This window comes from Chionomys nivalis, chromosome 1 (assembly GCF_950005125.1).
Source record: "Chionomys nivalis chromosome 1, mChiNiv1.1, whole genome shotgun sequence".
In the NCBI taxonomy this organism is placed as follows: Eukaryota; Metazoa; Chordata; class Mammalia; order Rodentia; family Cricetidae; genus Chionomys; species Chionomys nivalis.
This window is the reverse complement of record NC_080086.1, coordinates 29,012,946-29,030,330: the sequence shown is the minus strand read 5'-3', so window position 1 is coordinate 29,030,330 and position 17,385 is coordinate 29,012,946. Positions and strand designations below refer to the sequence as shown.

The 17,385-nt window shown below is 51.0% G+C and overlaps 1 protein-coding gene across 4 annotated transcripts in view; it reads right to left on the bottom strand.

The window, feature by feature from the left end:
• The window catches only part of Mical3 (microtubule associated monooxygenase, calponin and LIM domain containing 3), a 198,827-nt gene that overhangs the window by 64,309 nt on the left and 117,133 nt on the right, over window positions 1-17,385 (bottom strand). For all 4 annotated transcript variants that reach the window (XM_057769693.1, XM_057769711.1, XM_057769720.1 and 1 more), the window contains exons 17-19: window positions 9,661-9,847; window positions 3,708-3,796; window positions 3,069-3,156 (exon numbers count right to left, since the gene is read on the bottom strand). In XM_057769693.1, coding sequence (XP_057625676.1) covers window positions 3,069-3,156; window positions 3,708-3,796; window positions 9,661-9,847 — 364 coding nt within the window. The remainder of the gene's footprint in view (window positions 1-3,068; window positions 3,157-3,707; window positions 3,797-9,660; window positions 9,848-17,385) is intronic.

The window sequence follows — 17,385 nt, the reverse complement described above, 5'->3', positions numbered from 1 at the left end:
ATATGGCATGTAAAGAGTGCCTAGGGTTAGGAGACAGGCTGGTGCCACTTGTAACCACAGCTTCTCCAGGAAAGACCCTCTTCTTCACAAGAAGACGGGGGAGCATGCACCTCCCGCCTGCTCTCTGCACTGCAAATGTTCTAGACTGCGCACTGGCAGAAAGGTTCTCTTTCCCTCCCCTTCCCACCCACGTGCCTTGTGCCTCACTTTTGGTTCAGTGCAATGGGCTTCTTCTACCTGAAAAAGGAACCACTTGCAAGCAAGGGCTCACATCCAAGAGAACAGCCATCCCATCCAGGTCTTTCTTGGCCTGCTGTCCAAACTTTTCCTAAACTCGGGCAGGTACTGTGAGGCCAGGGTAAGGAGATCTGTGCCAGGCCCACTGATCCGTAGCAATGAGAAGAGGAGGCTTGGAGACAAAGCATTTACAGGTTCAAGAACAAAAGGAGGCGTTCTATATTAAAAGCACATTACAAACAGAAATACCGTAAACAGTGTCTCAAACGGTGGGTCAAGCAGCAGTCGTAGACAAGGTTATCAGAGGAAGACAACGTGTGAAGTTAGGCCTATGTGAGGTTAAGGTGGGTTCTATTGTTATCTTGGGGTATTTTTGTTGCTGTTATTTTGTTTTTGCCAACAGCACTAATTCCTGCCTAAGGGGAAAGAAGGGAACAGAATGAAGAGCTACAAAAGGAAGGAGGTGCAGGGTCGCTGGCCACAGCCCGGCTCTTCCTGCTCCCCCTCCATGCTGGGTTCCAGGGAGCACAGGCAGCCACGTGTGACAACAGGGACCAGGTTAAGACCTCTTCTGTGACATATTCTGGAAGCCTGAGACCCTGAGCTATGTCTGAACCTTTCTGGAGGAAGTTTATCCAAGCACTCAAAGCTACTGTGGGATTCGAAGGCGTTTCTATCAAAGAAGAAACAGACCCATTTTGTGGCAGCTCTGAAACGTCTCTCACAACGCCGCCCACTTCCCAGTCCTTCTCAAGGGCAAGCGGCCGGGCTCTGGGCATGTTCACGACTCAGGGCTGTGATCTCCAAACCCCGAGCCTGGCCTCCCATAGCAGGGAGTCCCCTGGGCTAGGGACAGTGCCAGCCTCGCTCCCTTTGGACATTCAGCCTGGGATACTTTGGGACTCTGAATCTTAACCTCTCCTGCTGTTTTGAAACCCTGCTCTGCCTTAGGCCCTATCTCAGTTGTTCTGATTCTTTAACGACGCTGGCAAGTTCCATTTTCTCAGTGTTTTTGACACATTCTTGTCTTTATCTACGGCCCCCTTATGTCTTTAGAGTGCCCTGAAAATCTGAAACCCACTATGCTTTCCTTGGGCAGACAGAGAGGCAAAATGAACAAGCTAAGAGAGTTAGCAAAATCATTGATATTTCTTTTGAAAAGAATGTTCCGGCACCCTTTACCCCAGGGAGAGTGGAACTGTTTTCTGTTTGACTGAGGAGTCGGGTTCCTCGGCAAGCCTGCTCAGTGGGGTCTCACCTGGTCACAGGCACAGACCTGTGTAAGGCCACAGCTGTGTCTGCGGTCAGGGTACTTTCTCCCGCCAGTGTATGCTCTGGAGTGGCAGACTCTTGAGAAATACCTGCAAAGGCTGACAGACTACATGGGGCTCCGAGTCACTCGGGGCTTAGGTATGGTTATAAACTGTGGGTCCCCCCCAGCAGGGCACCTCAAAAGTTTCCGCTTCCTCAGAGCATAAGCAGGGAACATAGAAAAGTGGCAGTCAAGTTCACCAGGCCTGACTGGGTTTCCGTGCCTCGGAGGCTTAACGCACCCCACCCCCACAGGGCTCCTGCCAAGCCCAGGCAGTGCCCGAGGACTGTGTCCGCTCCTTACTTCAGCAACAGAAGCAGCTAAGAAAATCCTCCTCTTCCCCGCCCATCATGGAAAGTACACACAAGCTCCTCTGCGGCTTCTGGCACTGGCTGATAATCTTTCATTTTTATTTGAGTTTGTACCTGGCTGTGTAAGATATATTTGCTGCTGGGTGTGGTGGCGCATGCCTTTAATCCCAGCACTTGGGAAACAGAGGCAGGTGGATTTCTGTGAATTTGAGACCAGCCTAGCCTACGTATCCAGTTCTAGCCAGGGCTACATAGTGAGAATCTATCTCAAAAACCCCCCACAAAAAATTAAAAAAGAAAGAATAAAAACTATATTTGTCGTAAACAAGAGAAAATGTGTAACATACAGAAATACAGCCCATGGACTTCGTACATAAAGAGTGACCCACGAGCGCCGTCTGGGGCTGCCACAGGGTCCTCAGGACCTCCCCGCAGTGCTCAGAACTGTGGCTACTTTACAAAGACAGACAGGAGGAAATTTTAAGGAAAAAAGCAAGACAATTCTCTTCAGGCCTCATGCTTCTGACACTCCCTATTCTACCTGGCAATGGACAGAGCTGGCATGTGTTCTGAGGTAGGATGGTACCGCTGAGCTCTTGACACAGGAAGTGGTAACGAGAATGGGACAAGGGGGTCTTGACCCTCACTGGACACTCGGATGCCTAAAGTAATTAGGAGAGGGGTGACCCTTGCCACATGGACGATCTGGACACAGAGCTGGGGAATGGGATGCAAAAACTTCAAGTCGCAGTGAACACATTCAAACTGTGGGCCCCAGTTACACATCTCTGTGACAGGAAACAGGCCCTACACAGGAGTCACACGGAAGCCTATGGCTCTGGGCTTTCCCTGGGTCAATGATATAGCAGCCTCGTTTGGGTTTCTGTTTACCTACAGCATCTGCACCAAGAACCCTGGCATGTCTTGGGAGCGTGAGGTAACCCCACTTACCAGACAGCACCATCACTGGCTCACAGTCTGCCAGTGAAACTCCCCTCCAATCTGCACCAGAACCTCCGACAGGCCATAGAGGAAGGGGACTCCAAACACCAGCAGCTGACACATGAAAAAGGAGTCCAGCGGGTTTTGGGCCACTTGATGCCCGAGTGAAGAAATGTTGCTTTGGAGGTGCTGGCTCATCCCCTTGGCCTTGTCACAGAGGCCGAGAGAGTGCTGCACCACCCAGTCAAACAAGGAAGTGAGGCTACCTGGAGTTCTCTCAGCCAAGCTGGCGGCAACGCTGGCCAGTCCATTCGCATCTGCGGCGGGACCATCCTGCAGGGGTCCTTTGGCTTCCTAGAGGAGTCCATAAGAAAAAAGAACAGTGATTCTGACTGCAGCAATGACCCCCAAGAATAGCTATTCCGACTGTCTACTGTATTCCTCAGAGAGGAAGTCTTCCCCGGAAAGAAGTCTTCAACCTCTTAGATAATCAAGATCTGTGACGCACTGACATTTAACATATATGCACCCTCCTGCCAACTTTAACCACTCTCTGACGACTGATACACGATGGAGCCACTATAGAGGGTAAAGGGTTATTACACTGTATTGCTTAGAAGGGTCTGCACAGACTCGGTAGAGAAGTGTTTTCCCTCCATGGATGGGACCTACGATGGGGACTCTGTGGATGCAAAAGGCCACTTATTCTTCGGCTTCAAGGAGAAGAGCTCTGACCTCGGGGAAGGAATGGTTAGTTATGATGAGCAGCAGGGCGCTCCCCTGCTTAGAATGAGCCCCCCGAGTATTGTCTCTGAGACCTGCACCACTAGAAGCTGGTAAACCTGGCTCGTCTGCATCCAGCCAACTGCAGCTCCTCTCTGAGAGTCCCACTCATAGGAAGTTACCTTTCCAGACAGAGGAGCCACTGCCGGCCTCTTCCTCTGCGCGTAGCCCGACAGTCGGTAACAGTAGTGCGGCTTACAGTAGAATTTGCCTGCGGACAGGAAGAAGCAGGGAAAGGAGGAGTGAGCAGAGGCCACAACGGGGAACCTGGCTTGCTGGCTTCAGGATGCCACTGCACAACCCCTGCCTGCCACAGCTCCCCACTCCCCCTACAATCCAGAAAGGCCAGCCCCCAGCCTGTGGCCCCTGTGTTGAACCAGAGGTCTTCCCCTTTGGGTGTGTGAAGGTTCTTGAGCTGCCACCAATCAGTGCCCAGAGCAAAGATGCGAGGCTTGCGTGACAGAGCCGGCGAACAAAGTAGTAGTGTCCGAGGACAAAGACACGGTCACATGACAACAGCAGTGGCATTTCTGGGGAGGGCAAGAGTGAGTAAGTGCGGGGTGGAGGCAGGAAGGCTTCAAGGGCTAGGGCGGGGCCAGTTACTAACTCTCTCTCTGCTCCCCTCCACTGCCGTGGATTCGTACCCTCCCTGTCACCAGCCACGGTCAGTCCAAAGCAGGCTGCAGCCCTGTAAGGGCTAAAAATAATACAAGGGGCGAGGGATGGCTGAGAGGCAAAGGCTTGTGCTGTACACAGCCTGACAACCTGACTTCAGTTCCTAGGACCCACGCAGAAAGCAGGATGTGGTGGTGGGAATCTGCAATCCCAGCATTCCTGCGGACGGGTAGGAGGCGGAGACAGGAGAATGAGCCAGGAGCTCATGGGTCAGCTGCCCTGGAGTACACAGTGCAGGGGCAGAAACAGTAAGGGAGGCCAGGCCTCAACCAGGTGGGTGGAGATAACTGACTCCCCAAAGCTGTTTTCTGATCTCTACACAAGTTGTGGTATGTATGCTTGCGCGCGCGCACGGGTGCGCACATACACACCCCCACACACATAACAACAGCAACAAAGAAGTCTTGCGTGGATCATGAACAGAGAATAAACAGAGTAAAAACCAAGAGTGTGCTTCAATATAACCAGGGCGGACCCTGATTTTCTAGGCCCTCCAGCACCGTCTACAGGGACTTACTGGGTTGTACCTTATGTGACTATCTCCTGCGGAGAGTGAGGTCAAAGACGTCTAAAGACCGGTTTCCCTTCCCATCACAAGTGGGTTGGGCTGAACTAAGAGTTAGCTGCCAGGATCTCTTCTCTACCTTGAGGTATCCATCAGGAGCTGCCTGCTTCCCCTTGTTACTGGCCAAGAGCAAGTTCAACAAAGGCAAACCCAGGGGATGGACACGTTAGAGGAAACAAGGCAAGGGGCATTCCTCCCTTCCCCTGGTGACCCAGGTGTATCTCTCTGTGTTGTGTGCGCATGCATCCACAGGTGTGAGCAGAAACCAGGAATTATTCCCCCTATAACCTCCTGTTTTATTGCCCGGAGATGGCCGTTCTTTCCTCCCCCATGCTGGGGGATTACAAGGATAACTATGCCTGCCATTTTTTATGTGAGTACTGGGGACTCAAACACAGGTCTTTATGCCTGCAGAGCAAGTGTTCTTACCCCCTGAGCCATCTGCCAACTCCTATATATTTTCATTTTATAAAGTCATTGACTTCTCCTTTATCTGCTTTTATTACTATGTTTAGTCAGCTTTGTCAAATACTCAGGAAAACAGTTAAAGGAAGAAATATCTATTTTGGCTCATGATTTCAGAGGTCTCATCCAAGGTAACTTGGTCCCTCTGCTTTGGGCCTTGCTGATGCAGGGCATCATGGTGGAGAGCAGGTGGATGGGGAAGAGATGCTCCCATCAAGACGGCAAGAAGCAGAGAAAGCATGAGGAAGGGGAAAGAGGGAAGAGGCCGGGGACAAGTTATGTCTTCCCAGGGCTCATCCTTGTCACTACTGTTTTCGACTAGGCTCCATGTCCCAAAGTTTCCATCACCACCCAACAATGCCATTAACTTATTTATCCATCTGTGAATTAATCCATTGATGAAGTCAGGGCCCTCACAAGCCAGCTGCCTTCCAAACACCCATTGGCTAGCAGCCATGCCTTTAACAATGACCGTAACTGGAGAGTTTAGATTTAAAGCCGAAGGTGAAAAAAAAGAAAAAAAAAACAGAATTTTACAGACTTCAGATAATAGTCATGATCTGTCACAGTTCTTTAAGCAGGTTTCTCACCAGCTGCTGGCACTTAGCCAGGACTTAGAGACCTGGCACTGTGGGGGACACATGACGGGCAAAGGCCGTCATTTCCCCATCTACTTCTCTACATGCGAGAAGAGTTGATTTATGTGTTTTCCTTTTTATTTTGTTTTTAGCTTACCCACAATTCCTTTTAGATAATTTGGGAGGGGGGTTCCTCCCACTAAACAGCAGATAAAATGTATTAGTACCCGGATCATCCAGTGTGTTTCGAATTTGTGTTGTGTTTCGTTCTTTAAGAAGTACCCATCCTCCTTTACGGGACAGTGATGGGGCTATCAGGGAAGATACTGGACCAGACTAATCAACCTCAGCTACCTCAGGACCCATTCCCCAAGGCCGGCATGTGACTGAGGCCAGGTTGACTGAGGCCATTATGGAGGACTGCTGTGACCTTGAAAGAAGGACTTCTCTGAGTCCACTGAAAATTTATGTTTTTATGTATGACTTGCCTGCATGTATGTCTGTGCACCCAGTGTGCCTGGTGCCCACAGAGACAGAAGAGGGCATTGGACCCGGTGGGACTGGAGTTACAGGCAATTGTGAGCCATCAGGTGGGTGCTGGAAATTGAACCCGGGTCCTCTGGAAGAGTAGCTAGTGCTCTTAACCACTGAGTCGTCTCTCCAGCACCATCTCTAAGACTATTTAGAAGGAAGACATAATTCTAAAGTTTACATTTAGCAACTTGGGTTTCATCATGAAGCTTGTCTATTTATTTTTTAAATTTAAAACCTTTTTACATTTATGTGTGTGTGTCTGTGTAGGTAGGCATTGGAGGGCATGTGTGGAGATCAGTGCCCAACTTTCAGGAACTGGTTCTCTACTTCCATCATGTGGGGTTTCAGGTCTCCAGTGGGTCACAGGTACCGTGCTGAGCCATCTCACTGGCCCGAGGCTCAGGACAGCACGAGGACACTAGTGACCTCTGACTGTTTCATTGTACCTTTTCTTCTAAGTTAAACACTCAGATTGCAAACTCTGCTGCCAGCTCACGGGCACTGGGTCCTGCTCCATATGGTAACTAAATACAAGGGTTGACAGTAACTTCCAAGAACATCCCAGACACCTGTTTTCTAGGAAGGTAGTACATGACGCAAAAACACAACCAAAGAGAGCTCTTAGTGAAAGCCTGTCTCTCGGCAGTCATTCGGACGTTTGGCTTCTTAGGGCTCACTTCCTCCCATGGAAAGGAACAGAGCTTCTGCCTTGGAGGGTGAAATAGTTCATCACAGGCACGATGTGTGCTCCATTAATCATCAATGCTTCTCTCTTTTTTGGAGGTATGGACTCATGTAGCCCGCCCTGACCCTGAACCCCTGATCTTCCTGTCTCCACCTCTCAAGTGGATTACAGGTATATGCGACTCTTTCTGGCTTCAGTGTAGTTTCTCATTTTCTTTCCCAAACTCAACTCAATTGCTTTTGCTGTTTAAATGAATTCACACACACACACACACACACACACACACACACACACACACACACACACACACACACATTTTTACCTAACATTTACTATGCTACAGACATGATTCCAACAGCTTTACGTCTATCCCTTCATTTGGTGCTCACACCACCCAATGTGGTATGAATTGCTACTACCCTCCCATAGGAGAGAAATAGTCAGGCCACATGTCAGAGCACCTCAGGCAGGAAACTGGTTCCAGAGCCTGCACTGTTTGCCATTGCACTATGGCTCCTGTCTCAGGAAAGCCCGCCAGGCTAACATTGTGAATTAGTCACCAGTTAGAGAGGACTCAATGAAGTGATGGACTGGGGAACATCTAGATTAAGCAATCGTGGTAATCAAAATGAGTGATGGACAGGGAGACGCAGGTATCTGTCAGGCGGGCCCGAAATGAACTGTCATTGACTCTTTGTTTGTGAGTGTCATTTAATGACATGGGTACCATGGACACTGGGTCTCCAGTCAAGGCAGATGGGCATTTTAACTGGATGCAGCAGAAGACACGTGACACAGCCTGAGACAGCAGCTAACACCGTGGGCACAACTGCAGCTGGTGGCGTTACTGGCACTCAGTGGCCACTTCACGGCCAGAGGTCTGGGGAGACCTCTGAGGGGAGGACATGTGGGGACAGGAAGGTCAATAGGCCCATTACACCCTGACTAGGAAAGAATATTCCAGGCAGGGGACAGTCTAAGAAGCTCCTGTGGCATCAACGGTATACCTAGGGAATGAAAACAAGACCTGTGGCTTTGCCTGGTGTGAACTGTGGGTATAAATCCCACCGAACAGACCAGCCCGTGTGTTAAATAAAGGCTGGGTCTTTAGCTACTGGGAGAAGTTAGATCGCTGGGAGGGGGCCTGGAAAGGGACTGTGGACTCTTGTCCCTTCTCTCTGGCTTCCTGGTAGTGAGTATGCCTGCTCTGCGGTACACCCCTGCCATGTGCTATCGTGTCACAGCTAGAGAGCAGCAGACCAGGGGGTCACAGACTACAGCCTCCTACATAAGCTGATCTCAGGCATTTCGTCACATCGACGGAAGCTGAAGAACACAAACTGCTAAGCTCCTCGAGGCACACTTACACCTCATCTACGCCCTCCAGAGAATCAGGGATCTTCTTTCCAGGCACATCCAAGGTAAAAGGCCAACTAAAATACCCTAAGTATCAAGGACAGCTCTACGAGGTGGGGGCCCTTCCTGCCAACACCTCTCCTTGTCCTGAGAGAAAGGATGTGAGAGAGTAGAGAAGAAGACTCGGTACTAGGAGATTAGCTCCTCACCTAATTGACTCTTCATGAGCAGTGTCTTTGTTAGTGCAGGAAGGTGGCGTTGAGTTCGCCACTTAGCTCCTGCCTTTGCCCTGGGACAGAGCTGTGGTTTCGCTATTAGGAGGGCCTGTATGATGGGGATGACTTAGTATGGTTTCTCTCTCATACAGTCTCTGGTCTCTTCACAGTCAATATACAACCTATTGAGACACGGGTTTAGTGTCATTCCTGTAAGGATGGAGTTTCCTCTTCTATTCACCTAGGTTTATTACCCTTAAATGAAACTATGAGCCATGAGTCCCTCAGCATCCTGTAGGGATGGCTGCAGGAGTCATAAATGCCTTTGGCACTATTCCCATTTCCTTAAGAATCTTGAGATGACAAGCTGCCTGTTATTTGTTGGCACACTTCTCTACCTTACAGTTAAGGTCTTTCCAGTTAATCAGCAGACTTGGGCCCCAGGCCAGGAGACGCTGATGCCAGAGGGAGGTGACAAAGCTTGGGCATTTCCATCTTGCTCCGTACAACAGAAGCCTGGGATCTATTTTGGTTGCTGTTGTCAATCTTAGGCAAGAAACATGAATTCTAGGAACCCTTCAGGCCTCGTTTCTCCTCCACAGTCTTTGAGGGGATGACATGTATGTGCCGCTCTCATCAGCACCTCCTTGGCTGAGGTCTAACAGTCTGGGGACTGCAAAAATATCTTTAAAGAGTCTCAGAATTACTTTGCTGGGTGGTGGTGGCTCACGCCTTTAATCCCAGTGCTCAGGAGGCAGAGGCAGGATGATCTCTGAGCTGGAAGCCAGCCTAGTCTGCAGAACAAGCTCCAGGACAGCCAGGGCTACACAGAGAAACCCAGTCTTGTAAACCCCTACCCCCAGTCCGAGAACTAGAAATAAAAAGGAAAGAGATGGCTGAGAACGGTGAATACAGAGAAAATAAAGAGGACTACAGCGAGGGCCCACGGTCTCTAGCTCAGAAGGACAAAGTGGCGTCACTCTTGGTGGGCAGAAGACTCACCGTCCTCGATGTCGTAGGCGTACGCAGAGAGGCGCAGCGTGGTGGCGCAGTACTCGCATTTGAAGCAGCTGCGGTGGAAGAACTTGCCCTCGGCGCTCAGCCTCTCCATCACGTAGACCCGCTTCTGGCAGAAATAGCATGTGTCGCTGCCCCCCAGGTTCTGTGGGAACTCCTTCTTTATGGAGCCCTGTGGGGTGGACAGAGGAAGAAGACATTAGTGTTTGCAGCCCTTCCCGGGGCCACACGAGCCCTCTGTGGGTGATGATGACTCGGGCCACACGGACACAGACCGCGGACAGGAAATGATGACAAGTGTCCTATTGTGGCTTTCCCAGAGAGCAGCTCTACTCCATAAGCCGGGGTCTAAACCCATGGTGATCAACAACCAAGAGATGCTTGTGATGGAGTCCAAGGTTTCAGAATTTCTTAACAATCAAACCAACTATTCTGCCAGAGTTCTGCTTGGGGGATAGAATAATTATACATAAACTTGGTGTTCATGAGTGTGCACACGTGTGTGCATCCCCTGAATAGTGGAGGGACTATCTTTAAAGAAAAAAAGTGCTTTTCCACAGAACATTCCAAATATTTACCACAGTTCTAGAAATTCAGTCATCAAAATCAAGATCACCTCAAGAAAGCTACCCCGAGTCATCCACGTGGCTACAGAAATCATCAGTAAGGCCTCAGAGCAGGCGAGGGCTGCTCACCACTGTGCCACGGCTAGAGTCAGTGGCCCTGGAATATCTCTTACCAGTTCCTTCTTGTCTAGAAGGCTTTTGGGTTGTTCTTTCCTTTGAAGCTGATTGGCTATCTGCTCAGCCAATGAGCTCACTCCGCCCGTGTACATCTTTATGTACTTCTATTGGTTGAAGATTACAGAATGACCAAACGAAGGGAAATGAGAAGGAAAAAAAAGTTAAATTAAGGAGCCAGGAACAACATTTTTTTGAGAGGTGTAAAAGGAATACACAGTGCAACAGCAAACCATGCCGACAGTGCCCACAAGCAGAAACTGGGCAGTGAGCAAAACACTGTGCCAGTGTCCACACGGTGGTCAGCACACGCATGAGCAGCAGCAGTGGAGACAAGGTTCCAGGGGAAGAGCTCGGTCCTTCACATTTTCCTAAGAGTCCAGTCCTGGGGGACACGGAGGTAGAAGGCAAAACGGAAGCAAACATGGCAGAGGAAGAGGGACCTGCACCTGAACTCACGGAGTTTGAGGGGTCAATGTAGTAATAAGGAGCGGCGGGGCTAGCTTATGCCCCGAAATAATTACACGGAAACTGTATTCTTTTAATCACTGCCTGGCCCATTAGTTCCAGCCTCTTATTGGCTAGCTCTTACATATTGATCTAACCCATTTCTAATATTCTGTGTAGTACCACAAGCTGGCTTACCAGGAAAGACCTTAACCTGCGTCAGTCTGGAGTGGGAGAATCATGGCGACTCCTCACTCGGCTTCTTTCTCCCAGCATCCTGTCTGTTTACTCCACCCACCTAAGGACTGGCTTATAAATGGGCCTAGGTAGTTTCTTTATTATTTAACCAATGACCTTCCTCCATCAGGTCAACTCCAGACAGGTGGCTACAGTGTCAAGAGCCAGGAGGGGGCCCAAAGGGCTCTGGGAGTAAGGTGACCACCTCAGGCTGAGAAGGAAACCAGGCAGGTTCCTGCAGAGGTTGATGTCCCACGGGGGAAACAGGTGTGAAGAGTTCTGGCATTGCTGGTGACGCAGTGTCTGCTCCATACAGCTGACCACCGTGACCTCCCCTGGCCACTCCCCCAGTGGAATGGGAGGTGGGGCTAAGAGCAGAAAGTCAGTGCTCATTCTCCCCGATGTGGAGGCTGGAGCTCTCCCAGACCAGGTGGGACACCAAGTTACACACTACACCCTGTGGGAAGCTGCTCCCCTTGCCCTGGAAGAATTGCTCTTAAAGTTGAACAACGGCAAAAGATAAAATCCAAAGCAGAGTATGGTGACACACATCTGTAATTCCAGCACTTGGGAGTCTAAGGCGGGAGGATTGCTGTGAGTTCAAGGCTAGCCTGGACTACACAGTGAGACAGCCTAACCTTCTCCCCCAACACACACACACAAATCAAACTAATGCAACCCCCTTTGGCAATGCTGAAAAAACAAACAGGAAAAATGTCCATATCTGTATAGTGAGCCGCCCTGCTCACAGAGGCCACTGTGGCCCAGCCTGGATTCTGTCTTGGGACTACAGTCAGTCTTGTGGGCAGTCTTTTAGAGACCTGGGAGCCAGGACTTTGGATGCTACACCTCTCACAGCCGGATGCTCCCAGCCACGTGGGAGAGGTTGTCACCAATTCTGATCCAGATGCGGCTATCCCAGAGACGGCATCAACCCCCCCCCCCCGACACACACACCCCGTAAATGACTTCAAGGGATAAACCTGTAAAGCCACATGTAAAAGGGCTGCTGGCCCAAGCAGCAGCACGGCCAGGTTCTCTGGGGCCAACTCTAAGTCTGGGAACAGACACACTTGAGAAAACACTTCTCACTAGGCTAAGCCAGAGACTGGCTGGAACTGAGCAATCAACTTCATTTTCCAACTCTGCTAAAGAGACTGCCTATGACTGGCTTCGTCTGCCAATTCCACAGTCTCTTAGACTAGGGACCTGGAGAAGCACAGGCCTGAGAGAGGCAGACACCAGGTAGAGGAGAGCAAAAAATGAGGGAAGAGAGCTGCCCTCAAAGGACCGGGAAGTCACACCGTCTTCATCCTGCAGAGCAGGTGGCAAAGGGCCAGCACGCTGCAGTCCTGGCCCCACTGCAGCACCCAGGACCTCCATCACTGCAGCAGCCACAGCCTGGGGCTGCACATGCAGAGGCACTGATCACATTTGTGGCGACTCTGACAAGCATCCCCAGAGAGCTGAAGACTCAGGTTCTGTTTGTCTCCAGCAGGAAAAGCGGACGTCTTTCTTCTTCCCACTCTCAGAAGGGAGTCGAGGCATGGCAACTGCTGGGCTTGCTCCTACACACCACACACATGCATGTGCTTCCGCACACACGTACCAGTCAAGAACACAAGGCACAGGCCAAGGCAACAGACCCTCCGATCCCTAACAAACGCCTTGGAACTGGATCAAAGCCACTGGGGGGAAAGCAAAGTTCATTCCACACACGAAGAAGCACCAAGAGCGCTGTGTGTGCACTATCTTACTTAGGAAGGTTAGTGACGTAATGGTTCAAATTCTGTAGTATGTGATTATAAAAACATAGTCTTCAGCCAAAGGTTGAAAAATGCTATCAATACTGGACACAGCTTAACAGTGGCTTTACTCGGACAGGCTGTGATGTGTGACACACTCAAAGAAAGCTGGCAGCCTCTTTAACACAGGCATCTGTGGCAACACACGCACGCACGTGCACACACGCGCACACACGCGCCAGGCAAAGGTGGAGGCTCCTAGCCTCCCTCAGGTGGGCGGCACCTGTGAAGGTGGAGTGGGCAGAGGCTGCAGGAGGACATGGTTTGCTCAGTCCAGGCCATGCTACCTGTCGGAGGGAGTCAGAGGAGGGAGAGGCGGGGCGGGTGGAGGAGCGGAGACTAAGGGAGAGCTCCCATTGGTCAACAAAAAATCGACGTGAAGGCTCAGGCTCTGGCTATAAAATACAAGGTGGAGAAAGAGAGCACAGTCAGCGTTAAAAGTCATACCTCAAACACAGGAACCTCGAACCAGACGGCTTTGCTCTTTAGCTGCAGAAGGTACGCGGTAAATAAAGCAGGCCTTCCAATTCCCAGAAGAAAGTGAGCTTCATCTATGGCTCCTATCTGCTCCCCGCTTGCTCCTCCCCCACACTTACAGCTCGGAGCCTGCCTCTGAGCTACGAGCACCTATGAAAGCCTCAGGCACCAAGGCTTGGTGCTCCTACCAGGTTCCTACCTCTGTGACATGTGACATCAGTGTCTCCCAGAGCCCTTACTGACCTGCACTGGATTGCTCCTTGGTAGAGACATCTCACCTCTATTCTAGTTCTCTCCTGATAGTGTAAAGAGCAGAACTGGGAACCTCACAATCCCTGGCTAGGGATGCCCTTGTCCTGTGGACAGTGCCCAAGGCTTTCTCTATGCCTCCCTATGGCCAGAACTCAGGTACGCTCCTTCTATGATCAGTGTGCAGGGCACTTCTGCTTGCTAAGGAGTTAGAAACCACAAGTGGTGATCCAGGGACCAGATCTAAACCCCCTCGTCTTAGACTGGCTTCAGCTGGTGCAGCCGTAGTGCCCAGGGTCTTCCTCAATGCTGAGCCCATGTTGCTAGCAGAGAAAAGGTGACTGCTCGCCTTGACATGCTCTGTCGCTTCCTACCACACCCAGGATAGAAAGCCTTACAACATAGGAAGGACAGAGGTACTGCCCAGGCTCCAAGGAGATCCACTGCACCCCAGTTTGGTGGACATTTCAGTGCCATGGCAGTGACATAGAGTGGCAGGAATCTGGGAATTCCCTACCCCCTGCTCCAGATGGCCAGCCAGCTTCCTGGCCTTGAGTATAGAGCAACAATTCTGGGGATGAGTAACTTTCATCGAAAGGGAAGAGATAACCGACCACCCTGCTGGAATGTGGGACAGTCAGAGTGGGGAACTGAGAGAAGGGGAGCCATGGAGAGAGAGCAAGGCAGTGCACGAGCAGGGCTACGGAGTGGGGAGACGTCCTGGGAAAGGAGCAAGCAGTACCCCCAGTGTCCAGCCTGAGCCCCACACTGAGGAACCGATAGACACCAGCTCCCGGCATGACAGACTGCCACTGGGCACCACGGTCCTGGACCTCACACGGTCTCCTGCCAAACTTCCTTTACCCAGCATACTTCCTGCTTCCTTTCCGGATGCTGTTTACTGAAAACCATCAGCACCTCATTAAGTATGCGCTCATTCTCCAGAACGCAGGGCACTGCCCTGTTCCCTTTCTTAGGATGGCCAGGACTGTAGTAGGGTCTGGGAAGAAGAGGCTATAAATGCCATGTCCACACCAGCTCCCCTGCCGAGCAGCAGTGAAGCAGGGCCAGTGGCGGGAGGGCAGGGAGGTCGGCCATCTCCATCTCAATCCCTTCTCTCCTAACCCCATCCTGCTGGGAGTTTGGTCCAAGGGCAGAGAAGATGCTGCTAACATCTGTTTGCTAATGAACCCAAGATGGGACCTGACTTGCTGCTTGAACCTCAATGCAGTTTTCAGAAAACAAAGAGGCCAGGAGAGGGCGCCTCTGAAATCACCAACAAGGCAGCCCACCAGCTCACTGGAGATCTTTAAGGATAGGATCAATGAAAAATCTTCATGAAATAAGTAGGCTGGCTAAGGGCTTCATTATCACGTTCGTTGAAAAAAATGGCACAATGGCCCATTTCTATCCCATGAAATCCACTGTCTGTCTGCCCCCAACGCTTCCCCTCTCCCGGTTCTCCCCAGTTGCCAAAGCCTTGTGGCCACTCGCACCTGCTTTGGGGTAGAGTGATAAGGTCTTGAAATGGGACAGGAGAACGAAACTGGAAAGTCACCAAGGCCCATTGTAACAACGAAAGCACCAGGATTAGTAACCGGTCTGAATGTTTTGCAGATGGACACTCTGCAGTTAATGCTATTGAATGGGTCAACGCTGTTAGCAAAACGTTCTGGCTGTTGGCCGGGTGACAAGTGTGCCAAAAGCCGGGAGAAGGGACTGTTCTCCATGCTCCCTTCCCTCTGCCCCACCACCCAGCGTGCCCGGCTGCTGGCTCTCAGCATCCCATGCCACAGGCTCATGCTTTTACCCTCTCATGGTGGGGGTTCTGCTTGCCACGGCTGTCAGCATGAAGATCCCTGCATATCTGTTGGCAACAAAGTAGAAACTTAAGCTGCACCCCAACTCTACTTGGACCTACCAGGTAACAGTTCGAGATTTAGGCAAGAATTCAGAGTTAATTCATATATCTCCCCATCCCCAGATGTCCCCAACCAATTATCCACAATCCCGCCTGTATCAAATTCCATGATCTGGGCCAATTTTCTGTACGGCCTTCCACCTGCCTCTACACAGACAAAGAGCTACGGTTAGCACAAAAGTGGAACAAACGTGTCTTTCACCAGTGGCGTAAGGTTGGAGGCATGCAGTGGAAGGCTTAGCTAAGGAGGCAGGCTGGCGGGGAAGCTTTCCCCGGCAAGACCTCAGAAAGGAAGGTGGGGATGGAAACAGAGCTCGGAGGAAACTCCAGGGTGGGGAGAAGGCCCTAAACAGGAACCTGGGAGCAAGGCACAGTTTACCGCAGGGTGAAGGGCAGGGAGACCGAAAGACTCTTGGTTAATGCACCAGTGTGAGCTCATGGAAAATCCTAGAACAGGCACAGGGCTGTTTCAGTGAAGAACTAAGATGGCAATTGTGGGGATAGGAAGGCCACGATGTCCACTAAGGATAACTTGTGATGTTCATCCTTGGAAATGGAAGTCAACGTCCCAGGTGGTGCCCTCATCTGGTGCCCCCGACATGTTGCCACAGGCAGCGTGAGCCTAGAGCCTGCCTCCGGATTTCTCGCAGCTCCTGTTCCGTTCTGGCCACTGCTCACCTGTAGTCTCACAACTCCTTGGCCTGTCCGCCCCATTCCACTGTGAGAACGGGCTGAAATACTGTCTGGGGCAGAACCAAAGCTCAAACGGTGAGCTTTTACTTAAGAGGAAGACACTGGGCAGTCACAACAGCCACTGTGTCTCAGTTCTTAGGCTCTGGGGCATGAGGAAGGCCTGTAAACCCAGATGCGTCATTGGTGGCTTCCTTTTAGGTAGGTTACCTTCATTATGAAAATATCCTTCCACAAACCCTGCCCTCGGAAGTGGCTTTTTATTTCCTAGGGTTTCAGCTCAAAGGTCAGCAAGTCATTCTGTATGAGCACTATATAGGTGTGTCCACCATAAACGCGTGTCTGTGTGGTGCAACAGCCACATGTGCCTGGCGGCTCTCAATGCAGCTCTTCAGTGACCGGCCTAGAGTGTGAAAGGGTGGCTGGGTTGGTTAGGAGAAGCTGTATGAGACAGAGAACAGGCTGTCAGCATCATGAGGCACCAAATCCATGCAGGGAGGCCGCACGAAGCTTTCTTGTGCACATCTTAACCATAGTGCACAAGACAGCAAAAGAAACATGGCTACTTTAAGAGAGCTCCTATAAACCTGTGTACCTCAGGGGCGTACAGTCCTTTGATCTGAGATCTATGCTTTGGTTTGCAGCTGACCTCCCACAATAGGGACTGGACCAGAACATGCAGGATTTGAATGCACAGGGCCCTATCCTGAGGTTCCAACAGGAATTTCTCACTTCAAACAGTGAAGGCTGCTTTTGCTATGAGTGATCTTTTAAAAACTTACTCTTGGAAAGTGGGGTTACTGAGGTGGCTCCCTCCATGCATCGTGTGAGAAAGACAGACAGGACACAGAGCATGCAGAGGATCACCTGCTGAACACGGCGCGCCCGGCAGGAAGGTGGAGGAGGGGGAGGAGAGAGGGTGATCACTTTTTTGGGGCAGGTCCGAGCACGCTCCTTTTCCTGTCGCTTTTACGCCAACAGACACAAACAGAAAGAACACTGTTGAAGCAGGGGCCTCGTGGAGATTGCTCCTGGGAGAGCCAGGGAGGATTTGTATATTTGCAAAGCATCCCAAGCGGCCCCTTCCTTGGCCATCCGCCCTCCACAACACCTCACTCTGTTCAGGGGTGGCTCGTCACAATCT